The 13,951-nt window shown below is 53.9% G+C and overlaps 8 protein-coding genes across 9 annotated transcripts; 6 read left to right on the top strand and 2 right to left on the bottom strand.

Annotated features, from left to right (window-relative positions):
• The first annotated feature begins 114 nt into the window (after positions 1-114).
• On the top strand, positions 115-678 carry H310_06771 (PHD finger-like domain-containing protein 5A). The gene has a single exon (XM_008871948.1). It carries the CDS (start codon positions 169-171, stop codon positions 499-501), a length of 333 nt encoding a protein of 110 aa, XP_008870170.1. The 5' UTR covers positions 115-168; the 3' UTR covers positions 502-678.
• Positions 679-1,033: 355 nt separating this feature from the next.
• On the top strand, positions 1,034-2,072 carry H310_06770 (hypothetical protein). The gene is made up of 5 exons (XM_008871947.1): positions 1,034-1,200; positions 1,270-1,521; positions 1,584-1,669; positions 1,716-1,821; positions 1,875-2,072. Exons 1-5 carry the CDS (start codon positions 1,081-1,083, stop codon positions 2,022-2,024), a joined length of 714 nt encoding a protein of 237 aa, XP_008870169.1. The 5' UTR covers positions 1,034-1,080; the 3' UTR covers positions 2,025-2,072.
• An 811-nt stretch (positions 2,073-2,883) lies between these two features.
• On the top strand, positions 2,884-4,097 carry H310_06769. 2 transcript variants are annotated; one of them, XM_008871946.1, is made up of 3 exons: positions 2,884-3,167; positions 3,212-3,477; positions 3,523-4,097. In XM_008871946.1, the coding sequence occupies exons 2-3, from the start codon at positions 3,229-3,231 to the stop codon at positions 4,063-4,065; spliced, it is 792 nt and encodes a 263-aa protein (XP_008870168.1). In that variant the 5' UTR covers positions 2,884-3,167; positions 3,212-3,228; the 3' UTR covers positions 4,066-4,097. The 2 variants fall into 2 exon arrangements, with proteins under 2 accessions (XP_008870168.1, XP_008870167.1); XM_008871945.1 differs by having other exon boundaries at positions 2,884-3,477.
• A 160-nt stretch (positions 4,098-4,257) lies between these two features.
• Positions 4,258-6,483, top strand: H310_06768 (hypothetical protein). The gene is made up of 5 exons (XM_008871944.1): positions 4,258-4,817; positions 4,880-5,035; positions 5,083-5,211; positions 5,260-5,523; positions 5,565-6,483. Exons 1-5 carry the CDS (start codon positions 4,293-4,295, stop codon positions 6,363-6,365), a joined length of 1,875 nt encoding a protein of 624 aa, XP_008870166.1. The 5' UTR covers positions 4,258-4,292; the 3' UTR covers positions 6,366-6,483.
• Positions 6,385-8,517, bottom strand: H310_06767 (hypothetical protein). The gene is made up of 7 exons (XM_008871943.1): positions 7,809-8,517; positions 7,495-7,579; positions 7,340-7,438; positions 7,107-7,295; positions 6,952-7,062; positions 6,826-6,903; positions 6,385-6,781 (listed from the first exon to the last, which is right to left on the bottom strand). The coding sequence occupies exons 1-7, from the start codon at positions 8,483-8,485 to the stop codon at positions 6,491-6,493; spliced, it is 1,530 nt and encodes a 509-aa protein (XP_008870165.1). The 5' UTR covers positions 8,486-8,517; the 3' UTR covers positions 6,385-6,490.
• Positions 8,518-9,095: 578 nt separating this feature from the next.
• On the top strand, positions 9,096-10,918 carry H310_06766 (hypothetical protein). Its single transcript, XM_008871942.1, has 7 exons — positions 9,096-9,175; positions 9,219-9,830; positions 9,884-10,105; positions 10,160-10,300; positions 10,350-10,400; positions 10,457-10,714; positions 10,757-10,918. The coding sequence occupies exons 1-7, from the start codon at positions 9,170-9,172 to the stop codon at positions 10,856-10,858; spliced, it is 1,392 nt and encodes a 463-aa protein (XP_008870164.1). The 5' UTR covers positions 9,096-9,169; the 3' UTR covers positions 10,859-10,918.
• A 183-nt stretch (positions 10,919-11,101) lies between these two features.
• H310_06765 (hypothetical protein) lies at positions 11,102-12,310 on the bottom strand. Its single transcript, XM_008871941.1, has one exon. The coding sequence runs from the start codon at positions 12,266-12,268 to the stop codon at positions 11,159-11,161; it is 1,110 nt and encodes a 369-aa protein (XP_008870163.1). The 5' UTR covers positions 12,269-12,310; the 3' UTR covers positions 11,102-11,158.
• A 430-nt stretch (positions 12,311-12,740) lies between these two features.
• Positions 12,741-13,574, top strand: H310_06764 (hypothetical protein). The gene is made up of 3 exons (XM_008871940.1): positions 12,741-13,159; positions 13,219-13,315; positions 13,375-13,574. The coding sequence occupies exons 1-3, from the start codon at positions 12,768-12,770 to the stop codon at positions 13,498-13,500; spliced, it is 615 nt and encodes a 204-aa protein (XP_008870162.1). The 5' UTR covers positions 12,741-12,767; the 3' UTR covers positions 13,501-13,574.
• Positions 13,575-13,951: the final 377 nt, after the last annotated feature.

Here is a 13,951-nt window from a genome sequence, read left to right as displayed (position 1 = left end):
GCGTGTGCCCATTGGCTCTCTTCACATGTTCTAGAAAAGGATTGGCGGAATTCTTGCTCGAAATACCTTGAAGCACACTATTTCTGTATGATGGAGAATTTCGAACAGGGCTTTATTTAGTGTGGGTCCTCTTCCCTCCACAGAAAGCGCAGACCTGTCGGAGGCACTATGGCGAAGCACCACCCCGACTTGATCATGTGCCGCAAGCAACCTGGCATTGCCATCGGCCGTCTATGTGAAAAGGATGACGGGAAATGCGTCGTGTGCGACTCGTATGTGAAGCCACAGACCCTCGTTCGAGTGTGCGATGAATGCAACTACGGCACGTTCCAAGGTCGGTGTGTGATTTGTGGTGGCCCAGGCATTTCAGACGCATACTATTGTCGAGAATGTACACAGCTGGAGAAGGACCGTGACGGGTGCCCCAAGATTGTAAACGTCGGGAGTTCGAAGACAGATCTCTTTTATGAGCGGAAGAAGTATGGGTTCAAGAAGCGATAAGTGCCTTGAATCCTGAACTGGTTTGCAGCATGATGGGCGTGGACAGTTTGATTGATCATAAGAAGTGCATTCATAGTTTATTAACGTGTGTTTTCGAGGGGAATCATGTCCTCCACATTTCCACGAACAACGCCACTCTCGTTCCGATGGTTTTCGTGACAAGCCAACAAAATACCCCCCTCGATTTCACTCTGCGTTCGATCGGGACGGCTTATGCAGGTGGCTGGATGGCTCGGACATGTTGCGTGACATGTACTGATGATAACCTTGTTGGACGCAAACTCAATTCGCAGTGCTGTAGTCTCTTACAAGTGCATTGAATGACTTAGCCATATTGAATTCCATTCATTCTCTAAGGTGCATGGCTACTACGCCCGACGCATGCCATCAACGTTGCCGTGTGCACTTTGAGAGCACTTTATGTCCTCGAGAACGATAGCGCCATGTCCGTGCGGTCAATGTGGCGCCTGTTCGACAAATGACCGGATAAAGATTCAAAATTATCCGGCTTTGATTTCCACCAACCAACAATCGTTGACAGCGCCGCGGAGACCGAGAGGAAACGACGGAAGGCCAACGATGGGGCGACCGACGGCAGGAACGATTCTGCGCATGAAGAAGGCACAAGTGAAGCCAAAAAAGAAGAACCCATCACTCAAGAACAAAATCCGCAACCTTGAACGCTTTCTGAAGAAAGATGTACGTTGACCAGTAGTGAGCATTGGTCGGTAGTCCGTTTTGATGGAATCCTGATGCAAATATGGCTAGACGTTGCCAGACGACGTCCGTCGTGCAAAAGAAGAAGAGCTAAAGGAACTTCAGAAGCAGACAGAAGGCAAGCAAGAAGAAGACAGGAGTCGCGAGATCACACTCAAGTTCAAGAAAGTGCGCTTCTTCGATCGACGCCGCTTGATGCGATTGCTGAAGAAGCTGAAGCGCCAATTGGATGCTCCGGCATCGAGCGAAAGCGACAAAGACGAACTTGAAAAGCAATTCGAACAGGCCAAAGAAGACATGATGGTAAGCACCTCTCGCTGGCACTTATGTACACAAGCGAGCGCCTGACTGAAACCATCGTCCAGTACGTGTACTACTACCCCAAGGGCGAGCGATACATCAATTTGTTCCCTGATGCGAAGAAGCCGCATTCGGCAGAGGATTTGGAGCGGTGCGTGACGCTATTGATTTGCACAAACTTGACAAGTGGTTCTCAGGCAGGACAAGATGAAGAAGGCGGCACTGAAGGCGTTCAAGAGTGACGACAACCGCACTGCGTTTGACCATTATTGCTTCAACGACGACGAGGCACCTCCTGCGGAGGTACGCGCGGGACGATCGGTCGCGATGGAATTAATTGTACGTGGTACGGATAGGACGACACAAAAAAGCGGAAGGTTGGAAAAGACGGCAAAACAACCAAGCGAAAAAACAAGCGACCAAAGACGAGCACCGCCAAGGTTGTCATGGCAGATTTGGACGGGGCTGACGACGGCTCTGGTGGTGACGACGACTTCTTCTTGTGATCAATCTATCGTTCTTCGTTATACTATCTCCCAACGCTTTCCATGCACTTTCGTCAGCGTGCAGTCCTGTATTGCTCATGGAGTCCAAATGTGGCCGCTTCCTCCCTCCGATGCTACACCAAGTCACTGGTCGTGACGTCTCTTTACGTCGCGTGCTTCACATCCTCACTGTCTCACTACCATCTTGTCGCAAGCTTCACATCCCCACTATCTCGTTGTCGCAGAGCAAGAGAGCGCGAGCATTCAACAAGCAGAAGCTGCTGCAGCATCCCGCTTCTGTGCAAGCTAATACAATCGGTGGACTCCAGCCGAGCATTCGGGTCCTACATTGTGATACACGCCAAGCGCGCAAGGAAGTTTCGTGGTGGCGCTTGCGTACGCACCGTGCGATGCGCGACGGAGCATGGATTCTCCAGTCGGTCGCCCCGCCACGTTTCCCAGTTCAGTTGTCGATGAAGGGGTAATTCCAACTGTACTTGTCTATGAGAATCCTCCACCGCCTCATGGCGCCTACCACCACACTGGCTCTCGAAGCATGTCAAGACGGCATCCACATGTTGGTGCGCACGACGGCGCTACTCGCAGGCATTCTATACCGCCAACTCATCCCATTCACTCATGGGCGCATCGGACCGACCGCGGGACCTACCTACCGCGGTTGCAGGCCGACGGCACAAGATACCAAGGGCGAGAAATTCCCTTGATTCAATGCTTTGGGGTACTCTCACGAGCCAATCAATCGCCGCCAAGTCGAAAGGTCGATCGATTCTACCACGACATTTTTTTATACCTTGTCGTGCCTTTACATTTCGATAGGTAAATTGAAAAATTGTATTTTTCGGGTGAAATTATGACGCTTGTCACATGGTGCTCCATTTTCCCATTTCCGCTGGCTGACTTCATCATGTCGTCGCTGACGGCGCGCTTGCCTTTGAAAGCCGTCACGCGCCTCGTTCGCAAGCGATCGGCGTCGCAGCCACTCCTTACGTGCATGAAACTCGCGGGAAAGGCTGGGATGGATGGAGAATCTGCGCAAGTGCTCCTCGTCGCGAGCGCAGTCATGACTGCCGGGGGGATTGCTGCTGCTGCTTCTTCAAGCGACTCGTCCGTATCTCGAAGCGAGTCACTGCTGTCGCTGCCGCGGTACTTCGACGATGAGTACGATCTCGTGAATGCCCGAACACTAGGCCAAGGTGCTTTCGGCATGGTCATGCAATGCGTGAGCAAGTTGGATCAGACAATGGCGGCTGTCAAGGTTGTCTCGGATGGATATGACGAAGCGGAACGAGAAAAGAACGCCCTCATGTGCGTTGAACACGCAGGGGGCCATCCCAACATCATCCAGCTCACGAATCACTTCACCCACGACGGGTTCCATTACATGGTGCTCGAATTCATTGACGGCGTGACCTTGTTCGACTATGTCGCTGAGCGCAAGCAGTTGACGTCCCAGGTTTGTGTGGCTCTAATTTTCGTGTCGTACTCACTGCGTATTCAGGATGCAATTGCCGTGTTAACTCAAGTCGCCTCGGCGCTGGCTTTTCTCCACGCCCACGGCATGGTGCACTGCGACCTCAAGCCGGACAACATCATGATCGTCCAAGACAAGAGAAACGAATCCACCAACATTGCAGTGAAAATCATCGACTTTGGCTCGGCGACCATTCCTCGTCCGAAGGAGTCGAGTCGCATTCCACTCAAGCGTGCGTTGACACTGTCGTCCGCGCCGCTTTCTGGCACCAGAACGTACTGGTCCCCCGAGATGCTGTCTGGTCCTATCGGCCAAGTGAGTCCAAGCATGGACATGTGGTCGCTTGGTTGTCTCCTGTACATCATGCTGTGCGGCCGCCATCCATTTGACTCGCGCGGCTCGCTGTCCGAAGAAATGGTTCTCCACAACGTTATCCATGCCGACGTCGACATACCTTCGTCCTGGCCTCCCAAACTGACTGCCATTGTTGCCCAGCTCCTCGATAAGGACCCGTCCACGCGACTCACAGCCCCCGAGCTCGTTGCGGCTCTGGAGGCGCTTTCACGTTAATATTTACAATTCATCTTTGAAGTCGTCGCTCATCTTTCGTTCGTTCCGTGCATGACGTGGCATCATCTTGTGGTAAGTGACGCTCTTGTGGCATGCTGTTTGACATGTTAAGATGAGCAAACGAACGAACGATAGCAGTGCACCACTTGAACGAACAAACGAACTGGACGGTTTCACCCTGGACACAATTCGAAACGGCGCCGCCCGCCCTAGACATTCCAAGACCAATGGATCGGATGATTCCACTGACGGCGTCGGTGGAGGTGCTCGCGGTGCTAGCCAACAGCGTCGGTGTGGACGAGGAAGAGGTTGACAATGAAAGGATGGAGAACGAGAACGACATTCTCGACGACGGGAGCATGCCGCTACGTCTCCACGGCGACGACTCGCGTGGGTCCGATTCGGAGAAGGACGACGGCGAGATGGAAAAGAAGCGGTACACGGTGCAAGAGCAGCGGGACGTCATCCGCAAAATCCATGAGAGCAACCAGATTCTCAAGCAGGAGCTCAGCATCGAATGGCGCGAGGCCAAGGCGATGTTGGGAGCGGAGAAGCAAGCCAAACTCAAGCGCCTCCAGAAGCAATCGACGTCGTACTCGCACAAGATAGAGCAGGAGAAGCGCGCGATCAAGAAGCTCGAGGAGAGTGTGGCGGCGAGGCATCGCGAGCTCCAGCACCTTCGAGAAGAGAACGTTCGGAATGACAAGTTGGAGAGTGTCGCTGCCGCCACACGCCGCGTTCGGGCACTCGAAGTACGCTGCGCCGTGTCTCCGACGCACTGGTTCTGGGCCACACACACATTTGTCGCATGTAGAATCGCCTCGAGATCTCACTCGTGAAGAAGAATGAAGTCGACTCGATCAACAAGCATCTCCGCCAACAAATCGACAAAGTCCGTCGCGACCGCATCGTGTTTGACGGGATCTACAAAAAACTCGAGCGTGAAACGTGCGAGTTCCGCCACCGCTTGGTACAGCGACTCGAGATGGTCTGGCATGTCGAACGGTCGAGTGATAGGAAGGGGCGACGGCCGACTTGGCCAAGAGCATTGCCGCAAAGGAACAAATCGACAAGGAAGTCCAGGACCTCCAAGCTCTGGTCGAGTCGGAGCAGATCACGTACGAAAAGGAGTTTAAGGAATTGCGGGTATGCTGGATCCACTAGCGTCGACGGGTCTCAACAAGTGTTGCGTAGATGCTGATTGCTACGTCCAAGCAGGAAGCAGCCGAGCAGGCACGGGCGATCGAGTTGGCCCCGGAAGCCGAAGTCGTGAGTGGTCAGCTGTCGTCGGACCAGGAAAGCTCGATCCACCGGACGTCCGCGTTGTCGTCGTGGAAAATTGCGTACGACAAAGCCATCAGCACGGCGAGCAATGCCGAAGCGTTGCGGTACCAGCAAATGTTTGAGAAAATCTACCAGGAAACGGGCATCCCGGACGCGGAGAAACTCGCGCAAGAGGTGCCGTCCGCCTTGGTCGATCCACCTCACATGCGCCACAGATTCAACGAAAGGACGAAGACAACTTCAAAAAGTTCAAGCACGTCGAGACCCTTCACAAAGAAACGGACGACCTCCGCGTCGAAATCGAAAAGATGACGGCGGCGCTGGACGCGTACAAGCTCCAGGAAGGCATCGGGACGAATGTCCTCGACAAAGCGACGTACCGGGCTTTAACCGCCAAGTTGACCGCTGTCGAAGAGACCAACCAGCGCCTGGACGCCGAATTTGACGAGATGGGGGTGCGCCTCGCCCGGGTCAAAGCGACTGTGCATTCGCTCTTCACCATGCTCAACCAAAAGTCGTCCGAGACCGGCCAGGGGGGCGCGGCCGTCCACGGGGTATCCCTCAACGACATCACGGATTCCAACATGCTCGAGTACTTGCAAGTCGTCGAGAAATCGATCCTTTCCCTACTCCACCACGGCAACAATGGCGGCGCCACCCATGGTCCACACGTCCTTGCCGAAACGTCTCCATTTGAAAACGCCAAAAAGTTCAAGCAGTCGCTCGAGCCTCCGTCGTGCCATGACTTGACGGGGGCAACGATGCCGACGGCACGAGCGTCCGGACACAATGGCGCGTCAGCGGCGCGAACGTCGTCCAGAGTCGGCACCCCCACAACGCACCGACACAACCTGCGTGGAGGTGCTGGGGACGGCGTGGAAGAAGAGGAACGAGCGCTGACGTACGACGAGCTGAAGGAGTCGGCGCAGGCAGCGTTTGCAACGTCGTCGTCAGGACTCAAGCACCAGCCTCGCGCAACTGCACGCGTGACGATCCAAACTCCCCCCACCACGTAGATGATTTGAACACAATGCATGGGGAGCCAAGCGCGAGGATGGCTCGCACAGGTCGCTCGTTAGACTTTGTTATAAACGGTGAAATTACTACCCGCGTTCTGTCGCGGCCAAGAGGAAAGATGGGCTTAACGCTTGAAGCTGGGCGGAATGAGATGGTCGCCAAGGGACGTCGGCAACTCGTGGCCGTCGCGGACTTGATGGCACAAGTACATGGCGACGGCAAACTCTTCCGAGTCCAGGAACCCGTCCTTGTCGACGTCGGCGAGATCCCAGATCTGTTTCAGTTGCTCCTGCGAGCACCCTGTGGCAAGGAGGGGCGTCATGCACGCCATGCCGCTCGCCTCGCCCATCGAGTTGACCGTGAGGGTGCGAAAGATTGTGTCGAACTCTTCCTTGAATGGATTCACCGCCCAGTCCTGCACCAATTCCATCAGATTTGACGCCACTGACAACACCCTACCATCGTCTTGGACAAGAACGGGTTGATCGCTTCCTTCGAGTCGGCGCGGGACCCGTCCTTCTTCGGCAGCGACATCATCTACGACGACGCCCGTCAGGATCCACGTGGAAAAACAAATCGACGTACCAGCTTGGGGATGTCGCGAGCCATCAATTCGTCCACGTCTTGGATCATCTTGAGGTTGAGTTTGCTGAACAGGTCAAACTTGCGTTCTTCCAGCTTCTTCTGGAACTCCTCCTGCAATCGCCACATCACGAACGCATGCAGCGGGATCGACCTACCAAGTTGGGGAAGTCGCCCGGCGGCAGGTTGTATTTCTTTTGGACTTCTCGGAAGACGGACGGCAGCGCTGCGATCAACTCGGCTTGCTTCTTTTCCTTGCCCATCATCAACGGCATCTGCTCCTTCAAGTGCCCAATCAAGTACGCATGAACCTTGGCCAGCCGCGTGCGCTTCACGAGCTCGTTCACCTGCATCCATCCATTAACCCCGTGCCAGAGGGAAGGGGGCTCACCTTTCGGACGGCCGAGTTGGACGGCAACTTGCGCAACTCGCTCATCAAGTCGTTCCGTTCCTTTTCGAAAAGCGCCGCATTTTCCGTGTACATCAGCGGCTACATAAGCGTGTGAGGATTTCCATGCGAAATTCAACATGGTGAGTTGGCTGTACTTGGTCCCAGAACGACCCGATGAACACCCGCATGACTTCTGGTGTCTTCATGACCTTGCCCATCGACCACATGAGCGCGCCATACCTACCATCAGGTCATATCCTCGACGGGAACCTGCAGTCAAACGTGCACAGCAGCATGTTCCGAGCAGCAGACGCGGAAGGCTCGGAGAGTACACGCGCCACCGCCAACAGAGAGCGTTCAGTTGGTTTCACCATTCTCTGAGAGAATTCAAAACCCCTGCGCATGGAAACCCCTTCTCGTCCTCACATGCTCCTCCCGACGAGATGTAATCATGTAGCATGCAACGTACACCCGCATGAGCTTTTGCTGGTCGATCTGGTCCGACTTGTTTAGCACACACCGAATCTTGTCGTCGTGGCCCTTGAGCACCTCAATCACGCGCTGGAATTCATCCGAAATATCCAACTTGTGCGCATCGAACAGCAAGAGAACCATGTCGGCACGCTCGGCGAACCACTTGGCGACTTGGACAAAGTCGTACCCACGGCTGATGCGCTGCTTCTCGCCGGACAAGATACCGGGCGTGTCGATGACCGTCATGTGTTCAAGTTGTTTGCACGGCAACTGCGATGCTTCGAACTTGTTCAAGAACGATGTGCCAAACATGCTCAGCCCACCGTACGGCAGATCCGGCGACACCGCGAGGGCGTTCCCAGGGACAATGCGTTGTTCGTCGCCGTACATGACGGCACAGAATCGATCCGTCGTTGGTTCCGGGCCAACGCGGGATCCCGGAAACTTTTCACCCAGCAAGTACTCAATGAACGACGTCTTCCCGACACTGTACTGCCCAATCATGAGGATCGTCGGCTTGGCGTCAAAGTCGGCTTCACTCAGCAGTGGCGAGTGAAACTCGTCGAAGGCGTATTTCTTCTCCAAAGGCTTGATCTTGGAGACGTACATCTTCTTGAGGCCTTCCGTCACCGCTCGGCTCCCATGCGCAATGTCGTCTGGCACCGTGGTCATCTTGGTCGGGGAATGCGAAAAGCCGAATCCGCTCCTGCCTGCGTGAACTTCACAGCCGTTTCACACAACCGGATATCCGGATACACGGCGACCCAACTTCGCTTTTGTATGGAAAGCAGGTGAGGGTGCGAAGGAGGCGTCAGTCGCCCGAACTGTACTGTGGGGTGCTTGGAGGCCAGGGCCTCGCCAAGGACGCTCCCGCCGCCGCGGGTTTTGACAACTGCCTTGGCATGCTCGTCGCATCCGGTGCTCTGTTGAGCCCAGTCTTGTCGGGGCTGGGTGGAAAGCGCGATCTATGCAAGTCACATGGAACGCCACACCCAGCGAGCATCGCATCGAATTGCCGCGTGGCAGCTATTAGAGCATCGGTGTGGATGGACGACGACAGAGGAAAGGTATGGAGTATGCGATTGCTTTACGCACATACGCACTGTACGTTCGAGTTTACATGGCGACGCAAGGCCGGTCAGTGACTGTTGTGTACTTGTCTTTCCAACAAATAAAGTCGATGGTTGGAAGGAACCAGCTATGCTGTGCCATGCCATGGAGCAGCCTGCGCCTCGCCTCATGGCGCAACGGTCTCTGCATCGAGAGGAGGCTCCAAAGGCACTTGGAATCATCCGGATAATTTTGGCATGTACCGGAAGCCAACAATTTGAACGACCACGGCGGCACGACGGCGCCATGGAGGTAAGCCGTCATGGTGCGAGTCGATGACGTGACCCGTGGATAGACGTCATTACGGGAAGTGGACGAGTGGAGAATGGAACGGCGTATTCATCAAGCGGTGGCGAGCAGTGAAGAAGCGATCAAGTGCCTTCAGCTTGTGTCGGACAAACCTCTATGGTTGATCAAGCAGCAGACCATGTCCCGTCGCGACTTTTGGAATCAGCTGCACAGTGCGCTACCGTCTGAATACAAGGCAGAGCGCGCACGGATAAGAAGCAACAGAGTCGCAGCACCTTCGAACGATCCGTTTGGAGTTCAAACGGTGAAGCGATCGAACGCTGAGTTGCTCAAGCAATTGGCGCAACAAATGAAACACCTGTCGCAACGCAAGAAGGGATTTTTGAACAACCGCAATGGGATCACGGGCAACCCGAATAACGGAGGCTTCAGTTGCAATGCCAAGCCAGGGTCCAGCGACAACACATCGAGTGGCTCAACGGATCGAAAGTCTTCTCGTTTCGCTGACACCGACCTCGAGTCGTACCATGCAAAGTGGCGTGAAACCAGCAGTCAAATCCACGATATTGAAGCGCAGCTGGAAAAGTTGCGCGTGACGCGGCAGAGCGGCGACATCGAGCGCCAGCATGATGCTTGGGTCGCCAACCGACAATGGGAGGTACTTCGTTTGCTCGCCCATCCTACATTCCTTTTCACGTGGTGGCTTCTTAGCTCGTGTTGGAGGATGTGGTTCGAGAAGAGCTCGGAGAAATCATGGACGAATTGCTGGAAGAGTCTGACGCTGGGAGGGAGCTACCCGAGGAAGACGACAGCGTTGTCGAGACAGCGTTGCACGGCGGGCCACCGACGGAAGTATTGTGCCAAAAATTCAACGTCGATGTGTCCCGGGGTCTCCTACAGTGCCTCTTGCCAGCCACGTGGCTCAACGACGAGGTAAAGCACGTCGACTGCGTCAACGCGAGAGTGCGCGACCGTGGCGTGGCGTAGATTGTGAACTTTTGGTTTCAAATGCTCACGGAACGAGATGCAACCCGCCCGGTCAAATCGCACTTTTTCAACTCGTTTTTTTTCTCGAAAGTAAGCGAAGACGGGTATAACTATACCAACGTGCGCCGGTGGACGCGCAAGGTACTCGAGTGGATCCGCCGAGAGTCTGGGAACTGACCGTCGTGACCAGGTGGACCTTTTTGCCATGGACAAGATCTTTGTACCGGTGAACATCCGCAACGTAACGCCAACTTCTGTCGCTCCTGACAATGACGTGCTTACATTCGCTAAACGTAGGTGCATTGGTGTCTGGCTGTGATCTTCATGAAGGAAAAGCGCATTCAGTACTATGACTCCATGGCCGGCGTGGGCATCCAGTGTCTGGATGTGCTCTTTAAGTACCTCCATGACGAGTCGCAGCACAAGAAGAACACTGTGTTTGACTCGACCGGGTGGGAGCTCGTCGCGACCACGAACGACACACCCCAGCAAGGCAACTCGTTCGACTGTGGGGTGTTCACGTGCATGTTTGCGGACTTTCTCAGCCGCGACCTGGTACGTGGCACGTGCTGTCTTGGCGCACTTAACAACTTGTAGCCGTTGACGTTTTCTCAACGCGACATGAAGTTTTACCGACGACGGATGGTCTTGCGCATGGTTCAAGGGTCGATTCCAGAGGACGAGGGGTTCGACTTGTGAAGTAGTTTTCTTTCCTGCCGTAATCAAAGGTCCGTCGAGGTTCGACAGGTGATGCTGGCGATGCATGTGCACTGGAGGAACGACCAAACGAACGCAAATGTCTACGGTAGCTCCCAGCCTTGCTCCACTCGGGTGGACAGGATGCCTGGTTGTCGTGAAAGAGCAAACTGGATTTTAAAACAGCTCAACCTCATGCACTTCTTTGCAAGCGACATGGGCAATGGGGCAACTCCAGGTGATAGATTGGGTCGGATATCGTCAAGGTGACGATCAAATAATTTCATTACAAGGCACACGAAACTACGGTCGTGGGGTGGGGTGGTGGTGCCCTTTGTGGTGACTGTGACGACTAGCAGTCGTCGATGGGATCTCAGTCGCCGAAGCGAGGCTCGAGTGGTGGCGATGATCGGTGTCGGCCATGATGGCAATGGATGTGTCAACAGCAGCTCCCCATTGCCACAAGGACAATCCGAGCAGCAAAATCACGACTTCTAGGAGAAACAGGACCAGCGACGCGTTCCAAATCGAGCATCGTCGTCGGAGACTTTCATTTTGGACGACGGACCCAATCAAGCGCAGAAACAGCACAATCCATACCAGGACAAACTTTCCATCCGCTTCGCTCTTGAACGCCACCAAGGACGCACCGACGCCACATGCGACAGAAAAGAAGTGGTGGACCAGTACAACGAACGAATAGTACCGAATGCCGACGCGGGTGAGCATGCGCTGCAGTCTCGTGGCCTCGTGGAACGACCATGCGCGATTCAGACACAGACTTGCGAACGACGCCATGTGACACACGACCTCGACACATCCCCAGCCTACGCCGAACGAAAATGCAGACGAGAACGTGGATGTTGTGGCGAAAAGCCACACAAACAAGACGCGCACGACGTCGTCCAACGAAGTGCACACCACTGCGCCAAAGACTCCCCACAAGTACATGGACCCGTCCTTGAGAGTCCCACGGCCAGACTTTTTGGCAATCCACTCGAAAGTCCACTTGGTGCATTCACAGGTGCTGAACGCAAGCGCGCCAAGGACCGTATGCCTCGGATCGGGAAACGATGGTTGCGACACGCCAGGCTTGGCGTAGGCAGCGCAGATCCCATGGAAAAGGGCCAAGTACCCCACGACTATCGCAGGCTGCACAAGGGAAAATAAAATGTTTGTCCATGTCTTGTATGTGAGGAGTGGCGAAGCACTCGAGCCCATGGCTACCAAGTTCATCTTGGTCAACGGAGTGTCTTTAATGTCCGGTTTCGACGGGGTATTGTCGTCGATCAAATTCACTTCGCTTCCAACGGAGCTACATCCATCGGGCGCCACTGCATTGCTGTCTTCGAGATCAATATCTTTAAGATCTGGCTTCGAGTCCAGCCGCAACGGCGGCAATTGGGACGTCATGGTGGTGCCTTGCCCCTGGTGTGACCAAGTTCACGATTTGCGATTGTCGTTGGTCGAGCAGTTGCTTTCATTGGGTAGAATAGAAATCGTGATTATTCATTTTGGAAGAATTGAATTGCGAATCCAAACCCAACATAGAAGTATTCATTGATTGAAGGTATAGGTAATAAGAGGCAAGCGCCGATTACCGGAACGTTGCTTTGTCGTGTCCATACGTCGACAACCGGATACATTCAATTTCAGAGGAGTTTAGGATGGATAAGAATACAACTTTTCAATTCTCGATTTTGATTGGTTGAAATAGCTGATGAAGGGTGAAACAATCCCCCAACAATAGGTAGCATCCGGAGGCATTGAGACCTACAAAAAAACAATTAAAATATAACTGGATTATTGTATGTAATATTTTCCACCCATGCAGAATGCCAAAGGTATCCGGATACGACGGCCTGATGCAAAACACCGTGTTCCATTTACTGACTGCACGAGTTCCAGCATAATGGATGCTTCGAACCCAGCCGCGTCGATGCCCCTTCCCAAGGCGGAAGCTCCGGCGACGTCCGAGTCCAAGGCTGCGGCGGTAAAAAACAAAGGCGCTGAAGTTGTGAGTAAGTACATCGACTCGATTAACAAGACCGACATCGTTCGCATCAACGGATACCTTCGCTTCGCCAACATCGCGGTCGGTGTCGTCTTCGGCCTCATGGGGCTTGTCGGTATTTTTTCCGTCAGCAGCTATGAAAGCTTCTTGGTGCAGTTGTACGTGATTGTGCTCTCGGGCCTTCTCGTTCTCTTTGAGTTCCGGGAGAAGTTCCCGAAGCTTGAGACCAAGACAAAGGAGAACTTTGGCTTCATGTTCACTGGGTTCGGCCGTTCTGTGTACATCTTGCTGTAAGTCCACGATCTAGCTTGTGTACCTCTGAAAGGGGCTCTTATATTTTCGCCTGCAGGATTGCGTTGTTGTCCTTCACCCAAGGCACCTTTGGCATCATCATGGGCATTGCCTTCTTCATCTTATCTGCGTTCAATTTCTTCATCATGTGGAACGTACGTACAATTCCCCCGTGGTTTCATGCAACGTAGCTTACCTTGCTCTATCCATCCAGCACCCCCAGTACCACAGTGTCATGCGTGGGCCGTCGACTACGACGGCGGCCGCCGCCAATCCCGCAGTTGAGCAACACGTTGCCGACGTCGCGTATGTTCCTTCCGCCGCTGGTGTTGCTGTGTAAGTATGCCCAAACGACGACGCTGTTATTAGCACGAAAACGATAAATATTTCAGTTTGCACGTTGCTTTGACTTCATCGTTCGTTCCAAATACCTCAAGCAATAATTACAACCAGGTGGCAGAATGATCCATGTTCACCAACGCATTCAAAGTATTACAAAGACTAGCATGGGATTTTCACGAGTCTCCCGTCGCGTTGCTGCGCCCCCCTCTCTTAGCACGGTTTGTTTCCTTCGTGGGACCTAGATCTCTCGTCAAGGACGCCTATGCAGCGGCAGCGCCGTGCCGCGCCACAGGATTCAAACCAACCAATGGATGGGCGCGGGAAGCAAAATGTTTTTTCGATATTTTTATTGATATACTGTACTTCGAAGTATAAAACTAGGATATATTTTTATGTTTTCTGCCACTGGGTCATTTTGCGGTGGCGACGGGACGGAGAAGGTCGAGTGG

The sequence above is a fragment of the Aphanomyces invadans genome, assembly GCF_000520115.1.
Source record: "Aphanomyces invadans strain NJM9701 unplaced genomic scaffold supercont1.12, whole genome shotgun sequence".
NCBI classification, from domain to species: domain Eukaryota; phylum Oomycota; class Saprolegniomycetes; order Saprolegniales; family Verrucalvaceae; genus Aphanomyces; species Aphanomyces invadans.
Note: the sequence above shows the minus strand (reverse complement) of the source record. Positions and strands in the feature narration are given on the sequence as shown.

Excerpts from the sequence above, each read along its gene's own strand:
- H310_06767 (XM_008871943.1), bottom strand. The coding sequence starts at position 8,485 with ATGACCACGGTGCCAGACGACATTGCGCATGGGAGCCGAGCGGTGACG. Across the intron at positions 7,296-7,339 it reads CCAACTCGGCCGTCCGAAAG|GTGAACGAGCTCGTGAAGCG; the intron begins GTGAGCCCCCTT and ends GGATGGATGCAG. Across the intron at positions 6,782-6,825 it reads CGTTCTTGTCCAAGACGATG|GACTGGGCGGTGAATCCATT; the intron begins GTAGGGTGTTGT and ends GAATTGGTGCAG.
- H310_06769 (XM_008871945.1), top strand. The coding sequence starts at position 2,929 with ATGTCGTCGCTGACGGCGCGCTTGCCTTTGAAAGCCGTCACGCGCCTC. Across the intron at positions 3,478-3,522 it reads GCAAGCAGTTGACGTCCCAG|GATGCAATTGCCGTGTTAAC; the intron begins GTTTGTGTGGCT and ends CTGCGTATTCAG.
- H310_06771 (XM_008871948.1), top strand. The coding sequence starts at position 169 with ATGGCGAAGCACCACCCCGACTTGATCATGTGCCGCAAGCAACCTGGC.
- H310_06770 (XM_008871947.1), top strand. The coding sequence starts at position 1,081 with ATGGGGCGACCGACGGCAGGAACGATTCTGCGCATGAAGAAGGCACAA. Across the intron at positions 1,201-1,269 it reads AACGCTTTCTGAAGAAAGAT|ACGTTGCCAGACGACGTCCG; the intron begins GTACGTTGACCA and ends AAATATGGCTAG. Across the intron at positions 1,670-1,715 it reads TCGGCAGAGGATTTGGAGCG|GCAGGACAAGATGAAGAAGG; the intron begins GTGCGTGACGCT and ends AGTGGTTCTCAG.
- H310_06764 (XM_008871940.1), top strand. The coding sequence starts at position 12,768 with ATGGATGCTTCGAACCCAGCCGCGTCGATGCCCCTTCCCAAGGCGGAA. Across the intron at positions 13,160-13,218 it reads CGTTCTGTGTACATCTTGCT|GATTGCGTTGTTGTCCTTCA; the intron begins GTAAGTCCACGA and ends TTTCGCCTGCAG. Across the intron at positions 13,316-13,374 it reads ATTTCTTCATCATGTGGAAC|CACCCCCAGTACCACAGTGT; the intron begins GTACGTACAATT and ends CTATCCATCCAG.
- H310_06768 (XM_008871944.1), top strand. The coding sequence starts at position 4,293 with ATGGATCGGATGATTCCACTGACGGCGTCGGTGGAGGTGCTCGCGGTG. Across the intron at positions 4,818-4,879 it reads GCCGCGTTCGGGCACTCGAA|AATCGCCTCGAGATCTCACT; the intron begins GTACGCTGCGCC and ends TGTCGCATGTAG. Across the intron at positions 5,212-5,259 it reads AGGAGTTTAAGGAATTGCGG|ATGCTGATTGCTACGTCCAA; the intron begins GTATGCTGGATC and ends AGTGTTGCGTAG.
- H310_06766 (XM_008871942.1), top strand. Across the intron at positions 9,831-9,883 it reads TCGCCAACCGACAATGGGAG|CTCGTGTTGGAGGATGTGGT; the intron begins GTACTTCGTTTG and ends GTGGCTTCTTAG. Across the intron at positions 10,401-10,456 it reads TACCGGTGAACATCCGCAAC|GTGCATTGGTGTCTGGCTGT; the intron begins GTAACGCCAACT and ends CGCTAAACGTAG.
- H310_06765 (XM_008871941.1), bottom strand. The coding sequence starts at position 12,268 with ATGACGTCCCAATTGCCGCCGTTGCGGCTGGACTCGAAGCCAGATCTT.